Here is a 23,762-nt window from a genome sequence, read left to right on the forward strand (position 1 = left end):
GAAGTGTTTGCTTGCTTCCCTGCCTCGTGTCTGACTGGATACAAGGGGCTTTTGTTGGGAGCTTTCTCACAGTACAGATGGAGGATTCAACTGGCTGGGGGCAAAGCCTGATGGACCCTTTCTTTATACCATGAGCTCTTAACCAGGCAGGTGGTATGCAATCATCTCCTCTGTCCCTCTGGCTCTTGTGGCATTACTCACTCCGTCCCACCACAACAGCCTTGGGCTCCCTCTCAGCATCGCTGTCCTGACCTAAGCATGCCCACAGCTGTGATAAGGTGCCCTACTCTGCACCTGATTCAGTGAGGGTTTCTCAGACAAATGAGCTGCAAAAATTTTCTAGGATAAAACATCCCATGTTGATGCCAAGAGCTGCCTGAACTCCAGTCACTTGTGAATTTCTCCAGCCTAGATTCTCAGATGTGAGATATTCTCTGCTCGCCTCCTGCAGACACCGGACATGGTAGAGGAAAAAGGCAGTGGACAGAAAAAACAACAGTCAAGAGGCAGAACTCCCATTTAAATCCTGGGCTTCTTCAGTGAAGCATTTTTCCACTATCTGTCACAAAGTCTAACAACTCCAGGGAGCTAAGCATGTTCTTGGCGTGACTGTATACCTCTCACAGCTACTGCTCTCCCAAGCAGGGGGACAGAGCAAGTACAGATGCCATGGGAAATGGAAGTGCCAAAGTCTGGTTTAAACACTTGATCCAGACGAGACCTCGTCTCTCCCACCACCACTCCACCTTCTTACTCCCAGCCCTCTCTCCAGAAAAGTCAAAAGTTTTGCCTACCTGGCAATATACTTCTGGTAAATATTTACGTCTTCGCTGACGGCTGGTTTGTCAGTGGGTAATCCATTCCTAATGAGAGACACACAGGGCAGAGCTGGTTAACAGGAACAGGGCACAGCGTACACTTCTTATTTCTCTCACACACTGCTGACAGATCAGGAGAGAGGGCCCAGGGAAGGGCACCAGCAAAGACACCCGTAAGTTTAAATTCCCTCCCCTTTGCTCTTCAAATCCCATACCTTCTTTTCCTAGGGAAATATACAGGCTGCCTACCACCCTTCCTGCATGTTCCCTCTTTGCAGGATTCAGAGCAGCTTGTAGGAGAAACTGAGACCAACCACAAAACCTGTTTCTACAGAAAAAAATAAAAACGCCTATACAAAAAAGTAAACAAAAAAGTTGTTTGCAAACAAACACCTCTCTGAGTCACCTGGCAGTGCTGCCCTTGTATGCACGGAAGCTCTGCCCCTGGCTCAGCTGCAGGAGAAGAGTCTCTGTGCCAGCCACGTTGTGAGCTACTGCCCATTTCCCTGTGGCCAGCTGCACTGGAACAGTGGCTCCAGCCCCTGGATGGGGCTTCAAATGCCTCTTTGTTTCACAGATACCCCAAAACTCCAACAGACAGATTATGTATTTTAATCAATGAGAAAAACACCCCAACCTGGGGATAAGCCTGGATTATTTTACATCATTAGGAAGCAGACAAAAATAACATCCTGAGTGAGTTCAGGAAGAGGGAAAATGAGATGCAGGGCCAGACTCCAGCCTACCCAAGAGATAGGGCCACCCCAATGCATCCCCAGACAGGCTGCACACCATCTTCTTTGTGTTCTTTGTCTGTGCCCAACCTCCACTCCTCCTCCTGACAGCTCTGCACCCCGGTTTAAACAAGGACACTTTTGCACAGAGTTCACTTGAAGGTAGACAAGTTCAGGGCAGGTTAATGGCACTTGATGTAAGAAAGTTTAAACCCATGGCAAGGGTGTATGTGCAGATGTGTGAGAGTGAAGGGTAATTCCTGTCAGGTTATTGAACCTAGTGGGGACTGGGAATGGGAAGCCACGGCCCAGATACTGCAGTCAGCACTTCCTTCACCAGCACAATTAACGGGCTGCTGTCTTTTACCATGGAAGCCTGTATCGAGTGAGTAGACTGAAGGAGAAGGGACCAGAGCCCATTCTGTACTGCAGTGTATGATCAGGACACGGGAAGTGCCAGGTTGAAGGTCCTGGTCATCCTCCATTCCATGATGCCCTGGTTGAGGAAGTCCTGTGGCCAGAGGAAGGATCACCATTGTGCTGGCAAACCGACATCTGGCAAGAGGCAGGAAATATGCAAGAGAAAGGAAAGCAAACTGGGATCCCAGTGCAACACCACAGCAGATATAAGGCCTGCTTATCTTGCTTGTGCCTTCAGGCACAGCTCTACGATGGCGAGTGAACCCCAGGCAGGTGAGTGTTCTGAAGACACTTTGGGCACAGAGTCTCGGACCAAGTCACCCATCACAACAAGGCACTGAGTCTACAGGAGTATTTACAACACTGTGTTTTTAAGTAATACGAGTCCCTGCCTGTCATCTGGGGCACGTACAGGTTCATTCTGAGCAGGACCCCGAGCAGACCCTGAACATCCTGAGCAGATGCAGATGTTAATAATACTCTGCCCTTTCTCATGGAGCTCTCAGTTTGTCTGCAGGCAGTTGATAAACAACCATTTCACGTGGAAGACAGGTACCATTACATGGCTCTGCCTTCCATGTGGGGAAACAGGGAAAATGGGTGATGCAGACTTTGCTGGGACTGCAAAGAGCATTCAAGCAAGGATTTAGCCCAGGGTGTCCTAGGTCCACATACCAAACACAAAACAGCCTTTTTCTGCACCAGAGGACCAAGCAGTAGGGTAGGTATGATGGCACAGAGGGCAGGACAGAAGGCCCTGGACTTACTAGAAATGACCCCATGGGATTCACACCGCACAACAGCCCCAGGTTCACAGAGAGAAACAAGTAAATCCAAACCATGACATGAAAGCAAAGAAGTCTCTCCCCTCCTCCCTGCTGCAGCCTGACATACACATGTATCTCTTCTACAGCTCCCACCTCTGGAAGTCACATTAAAAAGTAATCCAAGGTTTGGCAAGGCCTTCAGATACCTCCATTCAGTCAATGGCATCACTGCAGAGACTGCTGGCAATGCATGTGCAGGAGGCTATTAGTGGTAATTGGGCTAATGAGTTTGCCCAGTCTGAGGGGTAATTGAATCACCTCTGTTTGTGCAAGCAAATTGAGAAGACACAGGCCTGGCCCCACAGAAGTAGGTATATGCCTAACTCCTATGGAAATTGATGGGAATTAGGCACCAAAACATCTTCTGAGTTCTGGGACAAACAAAAAGCCCCCTCTTGCTAATAGTAAAGTCAGAAGAGTCATGCCTTTGAGTTAAATGGAAACAAGAATCAGGTTCTCCTACATATACATCCAGATGCCTGGGAAACCAGAGGGAGAAGAAAATAAAGTTGTTCCAGCCTTGACCTTAAGAGTGCTGACAGCCCCACGTTCCCTCCTCTTTCATTTTAACATATGAACTCAGGAGCTATTGAACTCCAGATTCACGGCTATGACTGCTGATGGCAGGTCACAGCCTTAGTGCGGATCAGATAAACAGAGATTAAGGTGTATAACAGGAGCAGACACTTCAACAGAGAGCGAAGAGAACCGTCCCATGAACAGTGCAGTATTTATCACCGCAAGAACTTGGATTTCCCACTGAACCACACACAGACTTCTGGTATGATCCCCCACTAATACAAAGACAAGAAAAGTGGGAGGACACTTACTTTACTGTAGAGACTGTTCCAGTTGTGATGGAGTCCGTCTTGGAGAAAGTTGATTTCAGGTACTCAGGAGTGTTGAACGGCAATGAGATGGACTGCTCTGGCCCGGCCACAGGGGTGCTGCTGGGGGTACTGGTGAGGGAAGCAGGGGCCAGGCTGGGGACTGGAGCTTTTACTGGAGTAAGCTTCTGAATGTTCCTCACATCGTACTTGGAAGGCCGGCCTACCTTGCCTGTCTTGAAGGCAATGGCTCCTCCCATATCTGGGTTTCCCTCCCCAGGCTTGAAAAGGTGCAAGTACTTGACGTTTTCTAGGTCATACTTGGAGGCCTTCTTGTAAGTGTTGCCATTTTGTGGCCTGATGCTCTCACCCGTCTTCAGCTTTTGAATGAAGAAGTCATATTTGGAGGCCCGTGACATCAGGCCCTGCATCTGAGAACTGCTGGGAGAGGGCAGTGGCAGGATAGTGGCTTTGGTCTCCGTCAGCATGGAGGCGTCTGGACCTGGCACCCGAATGGGCTGTGCCAGCACTGAGGAAGGTTCTTTGCCCAGCTTGGAGCCCAGCTCCTCAGATTTGGCCAAGTGCATGGGCCATGAGAGTTGCTCTCCAGCTTTCAGTTTGCGGATGTACTCCTCGTACTTGGAGAAGCGGGCTCGTTTGCTCATGGCATCTTCGCCGGGGAGAGAGGCAACAGCTGCAGTGGCCTCTGAGGTAGCAGCGTTCAGCTTGTCGAAGCTGATCTTGCGGGCCAGCTCATCCCGCATGTTCTGGTCGTCGTAGCCGAACATGCCCAGGAACTCGTTCATGGTGGTGGCGGCGTAATCCCGCAGTGATGAAGCTTCCCCTGCAGAGAAACCAGAGGAGAGAGTCACACAAGGCACTGATTTTTTTTCTCCTCCCATACCAGCACTAGAAGCAGGGGGGCGGGGGGAGGAAGGGGAGAGGGGAACATGATCTACTGACGTTTGGCTCACTTGTTAGGTTTTATGACTCTTAAATTAATTTGTTTAAAAAAAAAAGTAATTAATACTGGGGTAAAATAAAAAGAGTTCATCAATGCCAGGAAAATCAATTTCCTAAATGTTCTAGCCGATGGCTTTTCAGTACATTAAACAAAGTTTCATAAATGTCTCTGCACTCTTGCCTTGGTCTAATATGAAGAAAAAGTAATTTTACTGGAAGTGAGACCAATGCCAATACGCCGAGGTTTGTACAGATCTGTCCTTGTGTATGTTTATATATGGAAGGAGATGCACAGAGGATAGATGGCAGCATGTGTAAGAGGGAAAACCCACGCAAAAATGCTACGTGTGTTGGTGAAGAGCAAGCAAGGCTGAGAGCAGGCAGGACAGCATAGTCTGAAATGGGTAAGGGAGACAGGCAAGGCAATGTATGGGGTAGAGCAGGAGGAGGGCAGAACAGAATAGTGCAGAGAGGAGGAGAGCAGCAGAGGTGGAGATGAATCAAGGCAGGGGAAGAGCAGCAAAGGCTGTCTGCATGAGAAACTTGGCAATGAGGAGTAGGGGAAAGAGTGGAGAAGGCAAGACAAAGACAGGACAGCTCCCCATCACTGTTGCAGTCCTTCCCTTCGCTGTCAATTCTGTAAGGGTTCACTCAGTTTGCTCTCTTCCTTCTCCATCCCTATGACTGGACAGCTACTACTCGCCATGTGGAAAAGGGCCACAGTCCAGTGAATGCTGTGGAAACTTACAGGCAGCCTCCCAAGGAGCCAGGGACAGCTTCCAGTAACACCAGGAAAGGGGAAAGTCCACACAGGTGAAAAACAGGTAAGGAACAGCCTTTTCTCCATCAGGATTTGGACTGAGGAGAGGAAGCTGTTGTCCTGATGTGGGCTCCAAGGAGGGGGAGAAAGCCAGTGCTCTGGAGCATGGGTTGGGGAAGGGGCAGGAAGGGGTTAGTCTAACAGAGCCTGATTACAGGGAGGAAGAATAAGCAAAAGCTGTCCTTCCTTGGGTCTGTCCCTCCCTTCTTCCCTCCCCTACTCCCTCAGGCAGTTTCACAGGCCACCAGGATGGGAAGAACACACACCTGGAGGTCACCCAATATCAGTGTAAAGGAGGAAATAAAGACTGCTCTGACGTTCTGGCTTGGCCTCATTTAGGCTTCAGTCTGACACAACGCTCCTCCTCCTCTCCCTCTTGCTTTCTCCTGCAGAGCAAAGATTTACTGTGTGCAGGAGTCCTTCAAACCTCCCTCGTCATCTTTACTAAACACTCGCTCTGGCTTAATGGGCAAGCACACTCCTTTCCAGGCAGCCAGCACATGGAGGTACACTGGCAGCAGAAGGGAAGTTCTGGGCATGGGGTCCCACTCCAAACAAAGCAACACTGCCTTGAAACACAGTGGAAAAGGAAGGCACCGAGACACTGCCACGGAACAGGTCAGCAGATCCAAAAGATCCCTAAGATGCGGGGGATCTGACAGCCAGTGATGCCACTTGCAGAGGCAGGCACGTACGTGAGAGCATTTCCGCGCACACAAGAGCCTGTCAATGAGCACAGTCGAAGTTCAATAGCCATCAGCTCCCACAAATCAGTTTTCACAGGACTCTATGGAGGAAAAGACTGCCTGTGATGGGCACTAAATGGGCAAGACCATGAAGGTCACATTCCTGCTCCAGGATTGCCTGGAATAGCTGTTTCACTGCAGCACAAGTGCTGCTGTGCTGGTTCCCTGTGTACGGGGTTCTGGGGGAAGGCAATGTGAAGAACACACCTGGAGCCTGCAAGGCGAAGGACAAAGCCACACCTGCTGGGATCTGGTTTAGCCCAAAATGACCTTCCAGTTCCAGGCACTTAAGCCCAGCATTCTGCATGGGATTTGGGATGCCTGACTCCAGAATAAACACCCCGTTAGTTACAGAATGGGTGGCAATGCTGCTGTAGTGTCAGGCTCAGAGTGCAGCACAACCTCATGGGCCGGTACAAATCTTACAGGATGTTAAATGCAGAACCATTCCCCACTGGGTCCCAGTAACAAGACTTGCCTGAAGGACAACTTTATCTTTCACATACAGCATATTAAAAAATTTCATTCTGCTTTAAAGCAGTTCTCCTCTTCACCTCTTTTTTTTTCTTTTCCCCACTTCCATTTCAGTGTATGACCCAACAAAAAAGAATGAACCCATGAAATCCCTACTGGGTCTAACAATTTCCTGTTTTTGTTAAATCTGCTTTCCCTGTTCTGCATTTCCTTTCTTTTTGGACCTGTAAAACAACCCCCAGCTTCCCTCATAATGCCCTGATTTCCAAGCACTGCACAGAAAAACTCTAGCCAGCCTGTGTCAAGCTGCAAGGGGAAAAAGAATACCACATTGAGGATGTGATACGAAATTAAACAATTAAATGTGATTTTTGCTAGCTTTAACCACTGCCCTGAAAGCCTATGAGTCCAGTCTTTGGTACCATGTGGATATGCCTCAACTGGTGTAAACAGTTAGATGCAAAATCCAAGCCTACAGGAAAGGGTGGGGGGTGGTTCAGAACTTCTTTTGAGCTTTGTGAAGTCCGAGTTCAGGTTTCATTGTCATGGATTTAATCCCCAAACCCATCTTGAATTCTGCTTTTCCTTTGCTCAGATTTGGTTCCAGATGATCACAACACCCTTCCCTGATCAACAGCTTTGCCAGTGCTGCTCAGTCTTTCCTCACCCACATCTGAGACAAAGTCCTGGCCAGTTCTCACTGCTCACTGCCAGGAAGTGCAGCTCTACTCATCCAGCATGAACCCAGCATGAGCCCAGCACAACCCCTGAAGTTAAGACAACCTGCACTTAATTGCTCAGACACCTAACATGAAGGTCAGAGGCTCCTCCAGTGGAGGCACCTTACAGCAGGGAGCTGGCTCACCAGAAGGATAGTATGAGACTCAGTCACCTCACTTCGCATACACTTTCAGACAACGGTGAAGAGGTAATTAATATTACCTAATCGACAGAAAACCCTCCTTGTATCCACAAACAGACAAAAATGAAGCAGGACAACAGCTGGGAAACACATCCCTGTGTGGAGTCCTGGAAGCCACAGGAAGCATTATCCCTGTGTTTTCCTCTCCCTTCCCTGCCCAGCATTTTCCTCTCCTTTCCTGTGTGATAATAAAAGGGCTCCCTCTCCCCTTGCTGCTACTCTCCATTTGTGGGCATTGCCAAAGAGCAGAGATCTGTGTGTCTCAGAGCAGCTATCATATCACAAAGGATCCGAAGCTAGCAAAAAAGGTGCTAAAAATAGCCCGCAGCAGCACACTATATATGGAAGGAAAAGCAAAACAGCCCAAATGGAGTGCAAGGTCTGAATACTGGGGGATGGGACATCCCAGACAGGGCTCTGTCCTTTATTCTGCTTGGGAGGGAAAACTCATAGACTTGGGGATACAGCATGATGAGCAAGAAACTGGCACTTGGCATGTACACTCTCCTAAGTGGAATCTCCCCAGGAAATTAGGAAGAGAAAACCCTCCTGGGTTGAAAACAGGGCCAATGAATATTCCAAGAGACTTAGCCAAGAAGCTAAGAAAAGAAAGGCAGATCTGAAAGCTCGTACAGGGGGAAGCTCCTACTGACTACTTTAGCCCACTGTGTAACAGACAAAGTAGAGAACATGTGTAGGAAAATCTCCCTGGGTATGTGTGCGTCAGTGAGCGATTGTGGAAAGGGATCTGTGTCAGAGACTGCACTGAGAAATCTCGTTGCTATATATAAATGTGCACAGAGAAGCACGGGCCAGTCAGTGAGCAAGAGAGGGTGCCTGAATGAATGAAGAAACATATCTGCACTATCAGATCAGCTTCTGACACCCATCTCCTGACACACACCAGCTTTGTGACTCTTAAATGTGCTTCCCAGGTGGACCAGGGAGGAGGCACACAGGGCAAGACTGAGCACTGACTCCTCAGTCCTCCCCTTCCAAGGGGAGGCTTGAAAAGAAACTCCATCTTATTTCAAAGCATGAGAATTGAATAGCATTGACTGAGTCTCTGTGAACTTCTGCCTGATGCACAACAAGCCTTACTGTCAGCCTGGAAGGACACAAAGCTGGCCAGGATTTGGCAACAGACCACACGTGGTGCTGGTGGAAGGCATGGGCAGTAGCTGAATCCCCAGAAAGTGGACAATATGTGGACACACCTGTGAAGCAGGAACCCTTCTCATCCCCATATAATTAGGATCTCTTTTCCCACTGACCAAGAAAGCCTGTTACATGTAGGATTTGGTTTTCTGTGTGGCTCCTGTTTTCCACACAAGTTTCTAGCTGATAAAAGTATGGGCTTAGTTTTAAATGCTGCTCAGCACTGTCAGCTCTGTACCCTCTGTTCTCACAGGGAGCAACTGGTGCTCAGAATCTTCAAATCAAGGTTTCTGTGATGACTCCCCCAAGGCCACTTCGACTGGGAGGGCAGAGCTGTATTCCTCTCCTTTCATCTGACTCCTGCTACCCCTCAACTCCTACAAAAAAATCCCTCCTTTTTGACAGAAGAGGTTCCAAATCTCACTGGAATAACTTTAGCTCACACCCAATAACCAGGGTGTTTAGGACTTGGTGATGAACAGCTGAAAATTAATTTCCTGAACACTGACAGAAAAAGTAAAGGAAAATAACTTTGTCCTTTCCAAAGCAAGGGATGTTTCTTGTGCTTTCAGGGAAATGTTGCAAATGACATTTATAACAAGGTTCTTGAAGCAGACGTTCAAGACGTGGCAGCACGTCTGTTTGCAAGTCAAGTCCCACATGGCTCAGTATGTAAACTGGACCCCTCATGTGCCATTACCTGCCTTAGACATAAATGAAGCTTCAGCCCCTCCCCCCCCCCAACAGTTTCCTATTTTTGCATAATCCTTTGACAATACAGCCCTGCAAAGGTATTTTACTGAAATCTCCTACCCCAGTGAGAAACCTCATCTCCTTTTCATTTTCCCCAGTTTGGTAACATTTTTTTTACATTTAAGTTCCCCTCTTTTTAGTTTTCATAGCAAATAAAAGCTGCAAATGGTGGGGTGGGTGGAGTGGTGTGAATTAAAACAAACTAAAACAAGAGTCCAGGCACAATCACCTTGTGTCTGGGAACGACAAGGGCTTTCCTATCAAAGGAAACTGAAGGTCACACTTTCCCTCATTGATCTTGCAATGTTTGTTAATTACTCTGTCACTGATGTGGCGAAGGATAATTAAACAGCTCTGTTTATATCTTATATGCATAATTATGTGCGCTGCCACTGAACTCGTGAAGACTAGAGAATGTGCCTCTCCAGAAGGGGAACGGACAGACGGAGATGAGTTTCAGCTGCATTATTAACAGGAGGAGGAAAACATGCGCACACACAAAAGGAGGAAAGTTTGATGGATTCACAAAGTGCTGAGATCAGGGGAGGGGTGTGTGCAGGTGGAGCAGATTAAGGGAAGATCTTTCAATTACAGATCCAGCCCAGCTGAGTGACAAATGGGGCGGGAGCTGCTCTGCCCTAATGGAGAGAATTCAATTCACCCAAAGCTTTCATCAAGGCTTAGCACTCATACACCCCCCCAAATCAATCTGGGGGAAACCTGGGTATCAGAAAGGGAGTAAGAAAATCATCTTAGGCTTTCCCCAGTATCTCTTGTTGAACTCAGCTTTTGAATGAACCACAAAAATAAAGCAGAAGCAATCTGAAACTAAGAAATACACAGCTGGAGGGAGAACACACGAGATGGTGGGGGAAACAGGTTTGGGAGTGGGCATTTTCACCAGCTCGATCCCGAGCTCAGGGTGGGCAAAGCTCGAGGACTGGGCCCCTCACGAGGGGAGGCAACACCACGACATGAGCGTCACCTCAGCTCCTCCAACCGGGCCGAGGGACCATGAAGCAGCAAGAAGGAATGGCGATGTTTGGTGTTGGGTGGCTCTGTAGGGGCTCTCTGGGGACCATCCCAGCCTTGCCCTGGCTTGGTGCATCCTCCCGCAGGCTCCCCCTGGTCCAGTCCAGTCCCTGGAGGAACACCTCGGTGGCCATTCCTTCCAGAACCTTCATCCCAGTGACTGCTTCCATCCTGCCCAGGTGCGGCCCGGCCCCGCAGGTGGGGCTGTCCTGTCCTGGGCCATGCTTGGTTCACCTGAGGTCCCGCAGGTCAGGGCTCGGCATCAGGCCTTGGGAGCCGGGGAAGGGGCAGCCCTGCCAGAGTTCCTGGCCCTCCCCCAGCCCGTCCCGGGGCTTCCATGGTCAGTAACCACTAATCAAGGTGCCCCGTGTGGCCATGAGTGTGGTTAGATAACCCAGCCAGCCTGTGTGTGGACACCTTGCAGAATCCACCTGGGATTTGTCTCAAAAGCTGTCTCTGCTTCTCTTCCCCTTCATGGGAATACAAGACCAGGAAACCAGCACACACCACAGCTATGACCATCTGAGTGGTGTGAAGGAGTCTGGAGGGTGAGATTTGCACTACCCAGGGACTTGTGGTCTGGAAGGAGCTATCCAGCCACATCTACCCTCACACCACCCTTCTTGGGAATGGGAGGCTAAGCCAGAGGCAAACTCTGTATGGTCTCAAGAGCAAAATGACAGGCCTCTGCAAGAGGATCAGGGCTCTCAGTGCTGCAGGACCTGGCATGGACACAGAAAATGTAATTCTGAAGCTGCCCCGCATCAGGAAGTGGAGGGGACAGAGGGCTTACCTGAGGTGGTTCCTGCCCCCAGCTTGGAGCCTGGTTCGCCACTGGAGGACCGGTAGGCATCGTCCTTCGCTGGCCCATCTGAATCCCTGTCATCCAAGAAGTTACCATCCTGCGAGCCCCTCAGAGCGTCTGCCTCGTCCCCATTATCTTCCTCATCGCTGCAGCCCTTGGGCTGCACCATGTAAACCCCTTCGGGGGGCACCTCTGCGCTCTCGGTGCCCTTACATTCCTTGCCCTCTGCTCGCCCCAGCAAGGGCTCCTCATTGTACTCCCCGTTCACCCACTTCTCAATCACCTCCCTCCTTTTGTCCTCCTCGATCTTCTGCACACGGCTGAGTCCATCTGAAAACTCTGTCCCCAACTCCTTGGTCCCAGGCTGGGGCAGGTCCTTGTTGCTGCTCTCCTGCTGTGGCCCCTTGTCTGCACGTGCCTGCTCAGCTCCCCCGTGGTCGAAGACGACCTGGCGGCTCAGCTTGGCACAGATGGCATTTAGCTTCAGGCCGCCTTTGCGCTTGGCAGCCATCGTGGGTTTTCCTGAGGCTGCGTCAGTGCATATAGTTCTTTCAGCTGGGAAGAGAGAGGAGAAAGAAGTAAGCAAGGGCATTAGTGGGATCTGACAACTTAAACCCAAACAGCAAAAGGATGGTGCCAACCCAATGGGCTTTCAGGCGTGGCCAGTGTCATCCTTGGAAAGGTGGAGCTACTATGTGCTTCCTAAGCTCTGAGTGGAAGCCCAGCCAGAAGAGCTCAGTGAGAAGCATCCTCTGAACCTGCTGGGACCAAAATACGCCACTGGCCACAAGAAAGAGGCACTTACTTGCCCTGGGACAGAACTGGGCTTGAAAGGCCCCAAACATCTCAGGCAGATGAGCATGCTACCAACCTTTGCTCCAGGCTGAGGCAGGATACAAGTTTGTTAAAAGTTCGGATTGCCCTCTCCTTCGGACTGCAGCACCACCCACTTTAGGTCCCCAGCTCTATCCTAGATGTAGTGGGTGCCAAAACCACACCAGCCAGCGACTGCACCCAAGCACCTCTAGCAGGGACAACAGTTTCTCAAGCCCAAGCCTACAGGCAGTGAGGAATTCACCTAACAGAGTCTGTGCATAGTCTCAGAGAAGAGAACCAGTATGCACCTGAAAGAACCAGTAGGGAGGACAGGAGCCCTGGCAAGTGTGTGTGCTGGAGCACCAGAACTAGACTGGTGTGTCACAGTGGTATGGAGAAAATAGCTGTGGGCTGGTACTGGCTGATCAGGCCCCTTTGCCTGCTTGCTCTTGCACACAGGAAATTCTGCTCTCATACTTCCCAGCACAATCAGCTAATTAGTGTGAGTTTGTTATTTTAATGTAGTTTATTCATATGTGACAGCTAGTAAAGGCGGGGTGAGAGAAGGTGGGGGGAGAGAGGAAGAAGGTAAGGTCTTAACTTCAAGGTCACAGAGAATCTTGAGCTAAATGGTCTCTATCAGAGTCACTTGCATAATTATTGCACCAACAATTAACAAGGCTCAATCCCAAATAAAAGCAAAAAAATTATTCTAAAGCAGCTGCACTGTCTCATTTCTTTATTTATTTTTGATTCCTCTGAGAGATGCCCAGACTAAGCAGGGTTAAAGGACGGAAGGCTGACACGAGCACACAGCCTGGCTCTTTCCCCAGAGCAGAGCCGAGGCAGACCCTGCCCTGCACTCCAGGGCTCAGGAAGAGCACTCAATAAAACACTTGCTGGTCACACATGCCACAGGAGTTACTGTGGGGACATTGCTGGAGGTGAAGCTCCCTCCAAAATGGGCTCTTGGATTTTACATTGTGTTGAAGGAGGAGCCAGTCACATGGAGAGCGAACAGACCACGTCTTCAGACCTCAAATGATGAGGTTCCTCCACTGCACAGGAGTCCCTCGTGGCAGCTCAGCCCACACCTCCCTGTCACCAGCACAGAGGTGCTGCTCCACAGAAGCACAGTGAGATTAATCAGACCCCCTACAATGCACCCAGAAGCCACCATGACAACCCCTAATCCTGTAACATGACAGCCCAATACAAACACACTGAAACTTTAGACCTGCTGTCCAACAGCCAGAGAGTGGCTGCTTAGCGTAAACTCCTGACAGCTTCAGACACGCTTCCCTGTCAAGGACTGCAAGAAAAATAACCCCCCGACAAATATATCAGCCCCCCACACAAAGGGAGGCAAAATGTACTCCTCCACTTTCCAAACGCACCCCCGGCACTACCACCTACGTGCAATCATGCTTTCACGAAGGGAAAGCACACGATGCTCCCAAACACGTACCTCCCCATCTAGAAATTACAGCTGTTCAAAGAGCTGTGTGTATGCGCTGGCACACTCCGTAAACATAGTCCTACATGTACAGGTTAAGAAGTCCCATCTCCCCAAAATACATTCCTGTGCCTTCCCCCACGCATTCCCCTTTCACACATTCCCCAACACAAGCCCGCAGCCCTCTCGCATGCAGATGGGCACCGGCAGATGCTCATAAAGCTGCAAGTCGCTATTTGCTGGCACCTTCCCTTCCAATTGCATTCCCACTATGGAGGGCACAAAGCGAAGGCTTAACCTATGCGCAACTAGTACCACAGAGGGAATCTCAGGAGGCTGCTGTGAGCTCCTCATGGAGCCTGGCCAGGACACCTATGGCTCATGCTTACGGGCTCAGGCCAAGGGCCAGGAGAGCCCCGATGGCTGCAGGTGGCTGGGACGGAGCCTCCATGTGGTGCCTGCCCGGGGCCAGGGCACTGGGTCAGCATGGAATCACCAGCCTCTCTCCCAAACACTGCCTGGTGATTCCCTGACCATGTTCTCATGATACCCAGCCCTGCGTGACTGGTGAGATCAGCACCGCTTGCAGCTGGAGATAACTGGGAGGCAGACATGCGGCAGCCTAAATCCTCACTGCCCTACCCCTCTCTGCCAGGAGGGCAGGTATGGCAGATGGTGTGGGGTCAGTAGCTCTGACCAAAGAAGCTGTGACCAGTCTGGAGAGATGGTCCCGTGGAGGATCGTCTTCCCGAGGCCCGATGTCTTGCCTCGGCTGCTAGCTGGAGAGCCCGTGCAGAGGCTGTCAGCTCTTTAGTGATTGTCAGCTCGTGATTCCAGCTCAGCTCTGCAGGGCAGCCTCCAGGCCAGACCAAGGAGAGAGACGAGAGGCCTGTGTAGCTGTTCCGTACGAGGCAGCTTTATTGGTCCATACTCTGGCGAAGGGGAGCTAGGGACGAGCATCTCTCTGCCCTCGTACGGGCAGGGGGCTAGCTTTATAGCGATACAGGGGGTGGGTGTCAGAGGGTAAAGGCCAATGGGCTACAAAGGATCTGCACAGGGTCTCCCAGAGGATTCTGGGTCTGTCTTCTTCTCGACGTAACTGAAGAGTAGCTCCCTTTCTGGGGGGGTGCCTGCTGGGAGATTTAGGCAATCTCCTTATCTCAGCAGACATCCCTCCAGGGCAGTGGCTGGGCATACCCCACAGGCAGGTCCCATTATTCTGGTCTGGAGGTGAGCAGCCAAGTGTGTGCACCAGCTGGCAAATGAATATATAAATATTTATTCAAAGGAAAAGAGGAACAGACGTTCCTGAGGCTGCACTTGCTGCGTATGCAGCAATTCCAGGGAGCCTGCAACTTGTCTTTCATTCCTGTTCTGCCTCCTTCCATCTCACACACCCTGGCTTTGCCCCTCTACCTCCCCAGCTTCTGCCCCCCAGCTCCTGTCCTGTCCCTTGGCATCTTTCCTTTCCCTTCTCCTTGTGCTTGGGATTTTTCTCTTTAACATTTTGAGAATCTTTTCCTAAAGTTTAAGCTAAAAATAAAGCAAGTTCTGAAAACATACCACTTCCCTGATCTATAAAACTAACCCTCCCAGAGACCTTCCTGGAATGGGATTTGCTCTGAAATACCAGGGCTCTTGCACATCTACATCCCACCCATTCCAATATAGGTGGAAATCAGAACTCCCAGCTTCTCCTGTCAACCTTGCAACCACCTCTCTCCAAGTCTGGACACATTATCTTTCCATTCCCTTACTTTCTTGTCTATGGGATGGGAGGGACATTACCTCTAGCAACATTTCTGTTCCTCTCTTTTATGCTGTCAAGTCCACGAGCAGAAGGAAAACCCTTCTTACAGAGAAATGCTGAAGATGACCCTCAGATTGGAGGGGACCAGAGCACCTGTGTTTCATCCTCTTGGGCAGAGGGAGAGAAGCTGAGCTGCTGGATGAGGGATCGTATCTGCCCAAGGTCAGGACTGCCAGACCCCTGAAGACAGGCAGAGGCACCCTCCCCCCAGGTCGAGCTCCCCACCCCAAATCACTGTTTAAAGATTCCAGGCTAAGTAAACATCCCCCTTAATTTTCTTCGTCTAAATAGAAATGTTTTGATTTCACATCAATCTAAGGAAGCCATTTATAACCTGAGCCTGTCACACGGACTTTTCATCTCTGCCCGGGACAAACTCTCCCACAAGCTCTATTTACACTGAGCACTTCCTCTGAAAACAATGCCACCGGGAGTTTACTCCTCTTTCCCCCTCTCCACACCCTTTGAGGAGACACGGGCTCTTCCCCCTCTGTACCCATTCCCGTGGCAACTCGATGGCAATCCTCCCTTTGAAGGAAAGGTACAGCTTGCTGCAACCAGGGCTGGCAAAGAGATCGACAAAGCTCACCCTTTCGCTGCCCTGTCGGCCCAGACTGCTGCCCATGCTTCACCCCTCTCCCCCAGGTCCCCACGTGCTGCCAGCACCTCACATGCAGACCCCGGCCCTCTCCCTCCATGCAGCCCCTGAAGCAGCACCGTCTCACCCATAAACTCCACAGTGGGGTGCTGCAAAGCTGGGCATGGCTTAGCCCTGCCTCCCCCAAGGGAGAAAACGGGCTGTGGGGGACACACGGTGTGCAGGAACAAAAGGATCTGCAGCCCGGACCGAAACGGGCCATCCCAGCCAAGGGGCAAACTGCTACAAAGATAAATCCGGCTTTGTAGGGAGAGGAGGAGAGAGCCTAAGCCTGGCTTTAGCTTGCCTTATCAATTGGTGTGTCAATGAAAACACACCCTGGCAGAGGGGAGAAAGGGTCCCAGCTGGAAAAAAAAGGGCGTATGGGAACTGGATGAACCAGCTGGCATGGGTGGAGGGTAACAGCAGGGGCTTACGGCTGTGGGAAGAGCCAGGGTGCAGGGCGGACCCCTGCCCTTGGCGCAGGAGGGCCCGTTCTGGGGGGACAGGGTTGCTGGCTGGGGAGGGACAGCGTTGTCACTTCAGAGGGCTGGGTACATCGAACAGATGGAGCTTTCATATTCCTATTGAAGAGTTTTAAGCCCAGCTGAGCAGCTCCGTTCAGGAGGGAGGTCCCAGTGCCAGCTTTCCAGGAGCTGGAAGCTCTCATTCGATTAATTATTAACAGCATTATTTGGGGCGGGGAAGGGGAGGAAAGGACGGCTGACATGCTGCACAGTCCTTTTCTTTTTTAACCACTGTGGTGCAAACTTGACTGGAGAGACGCCGGTCTGCCCAGTAATCCCAAACAGGGAGGGCAGCACGGCTCGATGGGGTGGGAGGTGAGGGTGCTGCACACTTGGAGCCTCTTCACATTTGAGCTGCAGTCCCTAAAATGGAGCCAAACCTTCACAGCAGAAGGCCACTGGAGCATTGGGAACATGCTTCTCAGGAGCAATGCCCTGGCACTGCCCAGCCCCATGCTGGGAGGAGGCAGGGAAGGCAGCCAAATGTTCAGCCCCTACCAGAAAACATTTTTCCTCCAGCATGAAGACCTGTATTATCCCAGGCCGGGCCAGGGCAAAGGCAGAACATCCCAGGCATGGCCCTCAATGTCTTAGAGTGGATTTAGTGTGTATTCTCCCCTCTTCAGTTTATCAATAAAACATTTTATTGCTTTTAGCCCAGGAAATGACCTTGGATTAGTGGATGCTGTCTGTTCCGGCTGACCTTGGGGAGTTCACAAAGGCTCTTTAACAACCTTCTCTGCCCTGGAAGCATGGATCCCGCCTGTGCGTGTCTGCGAGGAGCTGGGGAAAGCCCTCGGTGCAAGACTCAGACCTGACAGGCTCTAGATCAGCACTGGGCAGGCAGGACAAGGAGAATCGAAGACGTGGGAGGAGAAATGAAGTGAGCAGCCAGGGCGTCCTTACCGAAGAGCTGCCAGCTTCACTCCCTGCTTTCCCACAGCCATGAGGGCTCTCCCCACACACCTCATCCATAAAGTGGGGAGGAAAGGCTGGGGACTCTGCTCTGGTCCCCCCAGCCAGCTCCTCCCAGAGCACAGTCTGCCTGCAGTCCTCGCTGCTTCACTTGCTCCTGCCCACCACACTGGCATCTACAGACTCACAAGGGCTACTTTTCTCCCTATCTGCAGCGCCCAGAGCTTGGTTCAGCCCTGGCCCAAAGGGGCAGAGAGCAGTACCAGTTCCCTCCAGCAAGCCCATCCTGCTTCCCTTTGCTCAACCTTCTCTGCTGCAGAGTTCAGCTGTAATTTCCTGGTGACAGTGAGGAGCAGTGCACAGAAATCAGCACTGGGCAGTGAGCAACAGGACACCCTGAGAACAGGGGGAAGCCATGGCCTCTGGAGTCCTGGTGCCCTGCACTGGAGCTGCCAGCTGGCTGGGCTGTTCCTGTTTCTCACCTGGCCACTTGGCTGCTCCAGTGCTGCTGACGGGGTTTCTCTGGGAGAAGAGCTTATGAACATAGGGACCCCCTCCTTTCCACAAACATAAAATAGCCACAGCATCTCTGAGCAGTGTGTATTTTCTGTGCAGAATTGTAATTCTGAAGGGAGAGAATGGGACAGGAGAAACCCGAGAGGAATTTTCCTCCTCAGGGGAGCAGACACAAGTGAAGAGTAATGAGCACGGAGCTGTAAGTCAGGGCCAGCTCCCTGCATGCCACAGGGCACAAACAGCCCACCCCCTCAGGCAGCCCCCTCGCTGCCCTCCCCCATCAACACGAGCCTCCCTTTTTAGCCATGTCCTCTCCCAGTGTCCCCTGGAACTGGACACAGAAGTCCCCATTCTCTCCTGCAAATATCTCAACCCTTCCAGTGCTGCCCACAGAGAGAAGCCCTCCTGGAATCGCAGCCAGCAGGCAGGACCCCCTCCCCAGTGCCTGCTCCCAGCCCCCAGGTGCCCGTCTCCTCCAGTCGCATCCTCCTGAAGAGCGAGCCCTAAAGTGTTAACGGCGATTGGTGAAATGGCACAGCAGATTGCTACAATAAATAATTTACTGATATTTATAAATATTCAAATCAGCAAGCTTCAGAAATTGAAAGGGGGGGACTCAGTTGACGGGGAGGAGGGATGTTTAGGGAGGGGAGGGGGGTCTGACATTAATTCCCAGGCTCTCCAAATTCACTCGAGAACTGTTTCTCATTTCAAACAAATATTAAATCTTTTGGTGTCAAGCCTCCAAAAATAAAATAGCAAAGAGAAAGTCACCACCTCCTCGGTGGCTGATGCCTTGTCTGCCAGGACTCTGGGTGCCCTGGGTGGCCCTGTCCTCTCAAACAGGCTCTTAGTGGGGGAATGATGGCAGCCTGCACTGGCCAGGTGCCTGGGTGAGAGCATAAGCTCTCACACCCACACCTGTAATGCAGCCCACCACACCACCAACCACCACCCAAGACAGGAATTCCCATTACTATTATCTACAAGACCTTGCCTTGATCTTCCAGACTTTCTAAATCCCACCAGGAAGAAAGGGCTGGATGTTGGTGCAATGAAGATGGAATCAGACTCCCAACTCCACCTGGGAACACAGCTTTGTGACAGAAACGGAACCGGAGGTCAGGCCCCCTGACTTTCACTCCTTGCCTCTGGAAGGGAATTAGGTTTTGGTGATTCGATCTGGGGATTATGAACCAGAAATGCTGGCTCCCAGCCTGGTTTCCAATCACAGTGTAACCATCAGTCTCCCCAGCTTTCTGTGCCTTAGTTTCCCCATGCAGGGGAGGGGGAATGAGGACGATTATCCACCAGTGAGCCTTACCCAGTGCTTTGGGGTCTCTGTATCAGCACTCTATGTCACTGTGCTGGATTGTTACAGAGTCTTTTCTACCTCTGAGCATCCTACTGACCCCTTAGATGGCCAAGGGAGATGATCCCATGTCTTCCTGTGGACCACCCCATTGATAACACAAGGCTCCAGCATGGGGTGAACTTCCCCTAGATGAGTAATGGCTTTTCTAATGCACGGGCAGGCTGTCAGCTTCCCTACTCCCAGTGTTTTATGGGTTTAACTGAACGGCTCTGAACTCCCTAGTAAGAAATAAAGTTATCCCTCAGCGTCCCTTCTAAACATTTCACTCAGTGCAAACGGTGTTTAAGAAAAATGAGGACATATTTCTTCTTAAGGATGCAGTATCCCCCTTCAGAGGCCTAATTTATGCCATATATCACTGGCCGGGGAGAGAAAGGCAGTGCAGACCTCACACTAGGAGTGAGCTGGCCATAGCACAGCCACTCCTGCTGCAATGGTGCAGTGGACTGCAACTCAAAAAGTCCTCCAGAGTCTGCAGAGTCCCTGCTGGAGAGCCGAGCTGGCTGGCAGGCAGCAGAGCACGATGGACACCTTCAAATGCTCAGCACTGTGCTGCCTCCTCAGCTGCCGCATCCTGCTGCAAGCACCTCCTCACCTGCCCTGCCACAACCCAGCCCGACTCAGGGCCCTTCTCCCCTCCATGGCTGAACGGTGACAGCCTCCCCTGGCTCCTCTGCCTCACCCCACCAGGCTCCTCTGACACTCCTCTCTCACCTACCACTGACCTGCTCTGCTGCTGCCCCACCAGCTCTTCACAGGCATTTGGCACAGCTGGTGGGGAAAGTGGTTCAACTTTGAGCAAGGATAGGACTAATCCTTCTTCACAGCTCTTTAGTAACGCACGTCTGAACCTTTTCCCAAGCAGATCTCAAAAATTACTCTAAATGTGCTTTGATCTTGCCTACCCCCAGCTCCTCACGGGGAGACCCACTAAGGGTCTGCTTCTCACCCGAGCGCTGAGGCAAAGCTCCTCATCTCTGCCCTTCCCTTTGCCTTGCTCTGCACCCATGTGCCCTGGAACCTCCAAAGGACCAGAAAAGAACGTCTTTCTGCATACAAGTAACACAGGAAGCTTCTACAATTAACAAAAGGAGCAGAATGTAAAGAAGAGGGAAAAAAGTGGGGAACAGAGTCAGGAATTCTGATTCTGCTCCCCACTCTGCTACTGCTCCTTCTCTTTGGGCAAAGGACATCATGCGGGCTCCCCTTCTGCCCTGGCTCCCCTTCATCCCTTCATGGGTCACCCACTGGGACAGGATTTCTTGCTCAGCTTAGTGGGCCCAGTGCCTCTGCAATTTTAGGTACTAATGCAAAGCAAATAACAACAGAGGAAAAGCACTGATAGAGGACCGATTGAAGCTCAAAAGTCCCTTGTGTCCTGCTGCAAACTTCCTAGTTCATTTGTCAATGCAGGATCTTTGATAAGACATTTCAGCAGTTTCCTTCCCATGAAAACCTGCTCTCAGTGCTCCAACCCAATGCAGTGAGCGGGGTCTTGGGCTCCCCGGGCTGAGCAGCAGCTCCCTGGGAGCCTTCTGTCCTCACCATCTTTCTTTCAGGTAACATAAGGCCAAGAGGATCAGCTTTTCTGATCCAGTTTCTCTTCCTTACCTTATTTATTTATTATTAATTTTTTAGTTCGGTTAAAAGGTTTACTATCCAGAGGAGCACAAGTAGCCTCACTCAGCCTAAGTAACTCTATAAATCAAGCAGAACTGCTAACATCTACATCACAATCCTGCCGTCAACCTCCCCACAGGTTGTGAAGAAAACCAAGGGGAAAGATGCAAAAACGAGCTCATCACCCTTACGTCCCTGCAGACTGGCTGTGGCCCTTAGAAAACTCCCTGTGAAGCTGGACATGTTGTCAGGGCAACTAAATGCAAACACAGTGCCTAATTTCACCTCTCCATATTGGCATGGTTGGAGTGCTGTGCCAGGAGGACACAGTGGATGCAGGGAGGGAGGGAAGGGGTGGTGGAAGCAGAGGGCTGGGAAAGCCTCTGGAGCAAAGCCTGCTAGCTTGTGTGGGAGCCAGCTCCCAAGGAATGAAGATGAGGCCAAGACACGAGCCTCTTGGAAACACTGCACAGACCCCTCTCTAAAGGCTGAAAGAGTCGAGACAAAGGGTGCAGGGAAACAGGGAGGTGAGATCAAGAGGGAACCAGACTTAGCTGCAAATACCTGACACTGGGGGAATAAAAAGGACCAGGGAGAGACAACAGATCTCTTAAAGGACAGATTCAGAAGGGAATTCCTTGAAATTTCATCAGTCCCTCTTGGTGACCGTCTTTAATGCATGATTTTACAGAGAACCCAGACCCACCATGACCCAAGTCAGTGGACAGCAGCTCCCTGGTGTCAGGCTGGGCTCATCCCTAACCGAGGGCAGGGCTTAAGTGAGCCAGCTCCTAAAATAGGGTCCCTCTGACCCTTTTGGTAGTTGGTCAGCAGTCTAAGAGCAATTTGCAATCCCTTTCAGCACTATTAAGCTCAGACCCAACGAAGAATGCCGACTGCTAATTAACTGCAGTGGGAAGTCTGGAGCTAAATAGGAGTTGGGAGCGTGAATGCTTGTTGCACCACTAAGAAATGCAGGGCCAGAAAAAGTTCATTATTGTGGTCTTTCAAGGTCCTGCAAAGCAAATCAGTGTGTCAGCCTGAAGGAGGTGAGTGAAACTTCAGCACGGGCTGCATACAAAGAGCAAACCAGAGCATCTCAGCCTTTCAGCTCATGTTATGTCCTGTCCACAGCCCCTGGCTACTGCCTGAGCTGTAACTGCTCTGGGCTGGGTGTGCAAAGGGGGCACACATGCCCTTAGAGGTTTCTGTGATCCCCAAGTGGGGCTGGAACTCTTTTGTGAATCCAGAGCAGGTACCCATTACGCACAGCACTGGGAGCTCAAGGGCTCTTGAATCCCTGAAGATGTCTGCGACCAGCAAATACTGTGCAGTGTGGTTACAAGAAATGCTTCCATCCTGTTGGAAGGAATGATCAGGCCAGAGGAGAATGAGCTCTGGTGTGAAAGCAGTGGGTCATCCCTGAGTTGTTAACTCAGCAGTCCTGTCAGAGCGGCACGGGAGAGCAAACCCATGGCTGGGCCACGTGGGCACTCACCCCATGCTTCCCAGTGCTCACACCACTCTAATTCCGTGTCTTGCCTTTTGCTGCTCTTCCTTCTGGTCATTAGGGCTCATCTTCTTATCCCCTGTGTCCTCGTGAGCCCATCCATGTGCCTGTGCTATCACTGACTGCAAACACCCATCCGTGGGAACACACACGTGTACAGAAACGTGGTTGTGCAGGTACACTATCACATGCAGAGGCACACATGACCCTGCACACAAACACACACAACTGCATGCACATGCTAAGGCACACCAGCCTGTGTAGCTGTGACTGTACAGGTGTCACATCCGCACATACATATATGTACATACAGACACAGCACCTGCACCCCGCACGCACCTGGCTCCGCTCAGCCCCACACACGCAGCCAGCACCCCACAGAGACCACCAGCACCCACGCAGAGCCCATGAGCAGCCACACGTGCAGCCACCACAGGCGGCCACCGGTGTGAGCAGAGCACCCGCGTGCACTCACTCCACGCACGCTCTCAGCATGAGCCCGCACGCCAGATGCAGTTTATTCTGCAGCTTGGAGCAAGAAGGCAGTGGACTCCCAGCTGGACCCTGCAGCCAGACTTGCGGCAGGGACAGACACATTCCCAATCCCACCGAAGAGCCCCTCTGTACCCCCCAGCCCATCTGCACCTCACACCTTAAGGCAGACAGAGCACCGGGGAGTGTCTCACTGGAGCTGACGTCCCAGCGGAGTGTGTGTGCTGGGCAAGGGATCTCTCCCTCTCTCTCTTCCACTCGCATCTTTTCATGAACTCTATTTCTCTTTCCTTTCTGAAAACAACTGAGCTGTAAATACTGTTTAACCTTCTTCCCCCCTTCCCCCTCCCCTCCGCACTATAAAAACACAAATATGCCATAACTCAGCTGGCTCAGCCGCCGCGCCTCCAACATGCCCTGCTCCAGGCCTCTCAGGAAGGTCATAACAAACGACTTTCCGATTCAGTGCTCCTGAAATAATTTTGTGTATTAAAACCTGAATCTGCACTTTCTGGACCGAAAGCCTCTCTTAATTATGGCAAGCGTCCTTGGGATGGACAGTGATCCTTCACTACAGCACTGCTAACCAACCGGAGAGGCAGTGGCTCTGGCTCCCCACCACCACCTCCTCCCGCTGCCCCCTCCCACCACCACCCAACCCACAGCCCCCCCTTGCTCCCTCGCCCCCCCGCCTTCCCTTTGCCCAATCTGTTTTCAAAGTGTGTCTGTCCTTTATTAAATTGTTTTCTTTTCCACATTATCAGTTGCCATGGAGACCTCATCTCTCGG

The 23,762-nt window shown here is 51.2% G+C and overlaps 1 protein-coding gene across 7 annotated transcripts in view; it reads right to left on the reverse strand.

Annotated features, from left to right (window-relative positions):
* CASZ1 (castor zinc finger 1) overlaps nucleotides 1-23,762 on the reverse strand; it is a 198,772-nt gene that overhangs the window by 36,172 nt on the left and 138,838 nt on the right. For all 7 annotated transcript variants that reach the window (XM_039564074.1, XM_039564079.1, XM_039564076.1 and 4 more), the window contains 3 exons: nucleotides 11,288-11,854; nucleotides 3,630-4,470; nucleotides 795-863 (listed from right to left, as the gene is read on the reverse strand). In XM_039564074.1, the coding sequence (XP_039420008.1) occupies nucleotides 795-863; nucleotides 3,630-4,470; nucleotides 11,288-11,854 (1,477 nt within the window). The remainder of the gene's footprint in view (nucleotides 1-794; nucleotides 864-3,629; nucleotides 4,471-11,287; nucleotides 11,855-23,762) is intronic.

Source organism: Corvus cornix, chromosome 21 (genome assembly GCF_000738735.6).
Source record: "Corvus cornix cornix isolate S_Up_H32 chromosome 21, ASM73873v5, whole genome shotgun sequence".
NCBI lineage: Eukaryota > Metazoa > Chordata > Aves > Passeriformes > Corvidae > Corvus > Corvus cornix.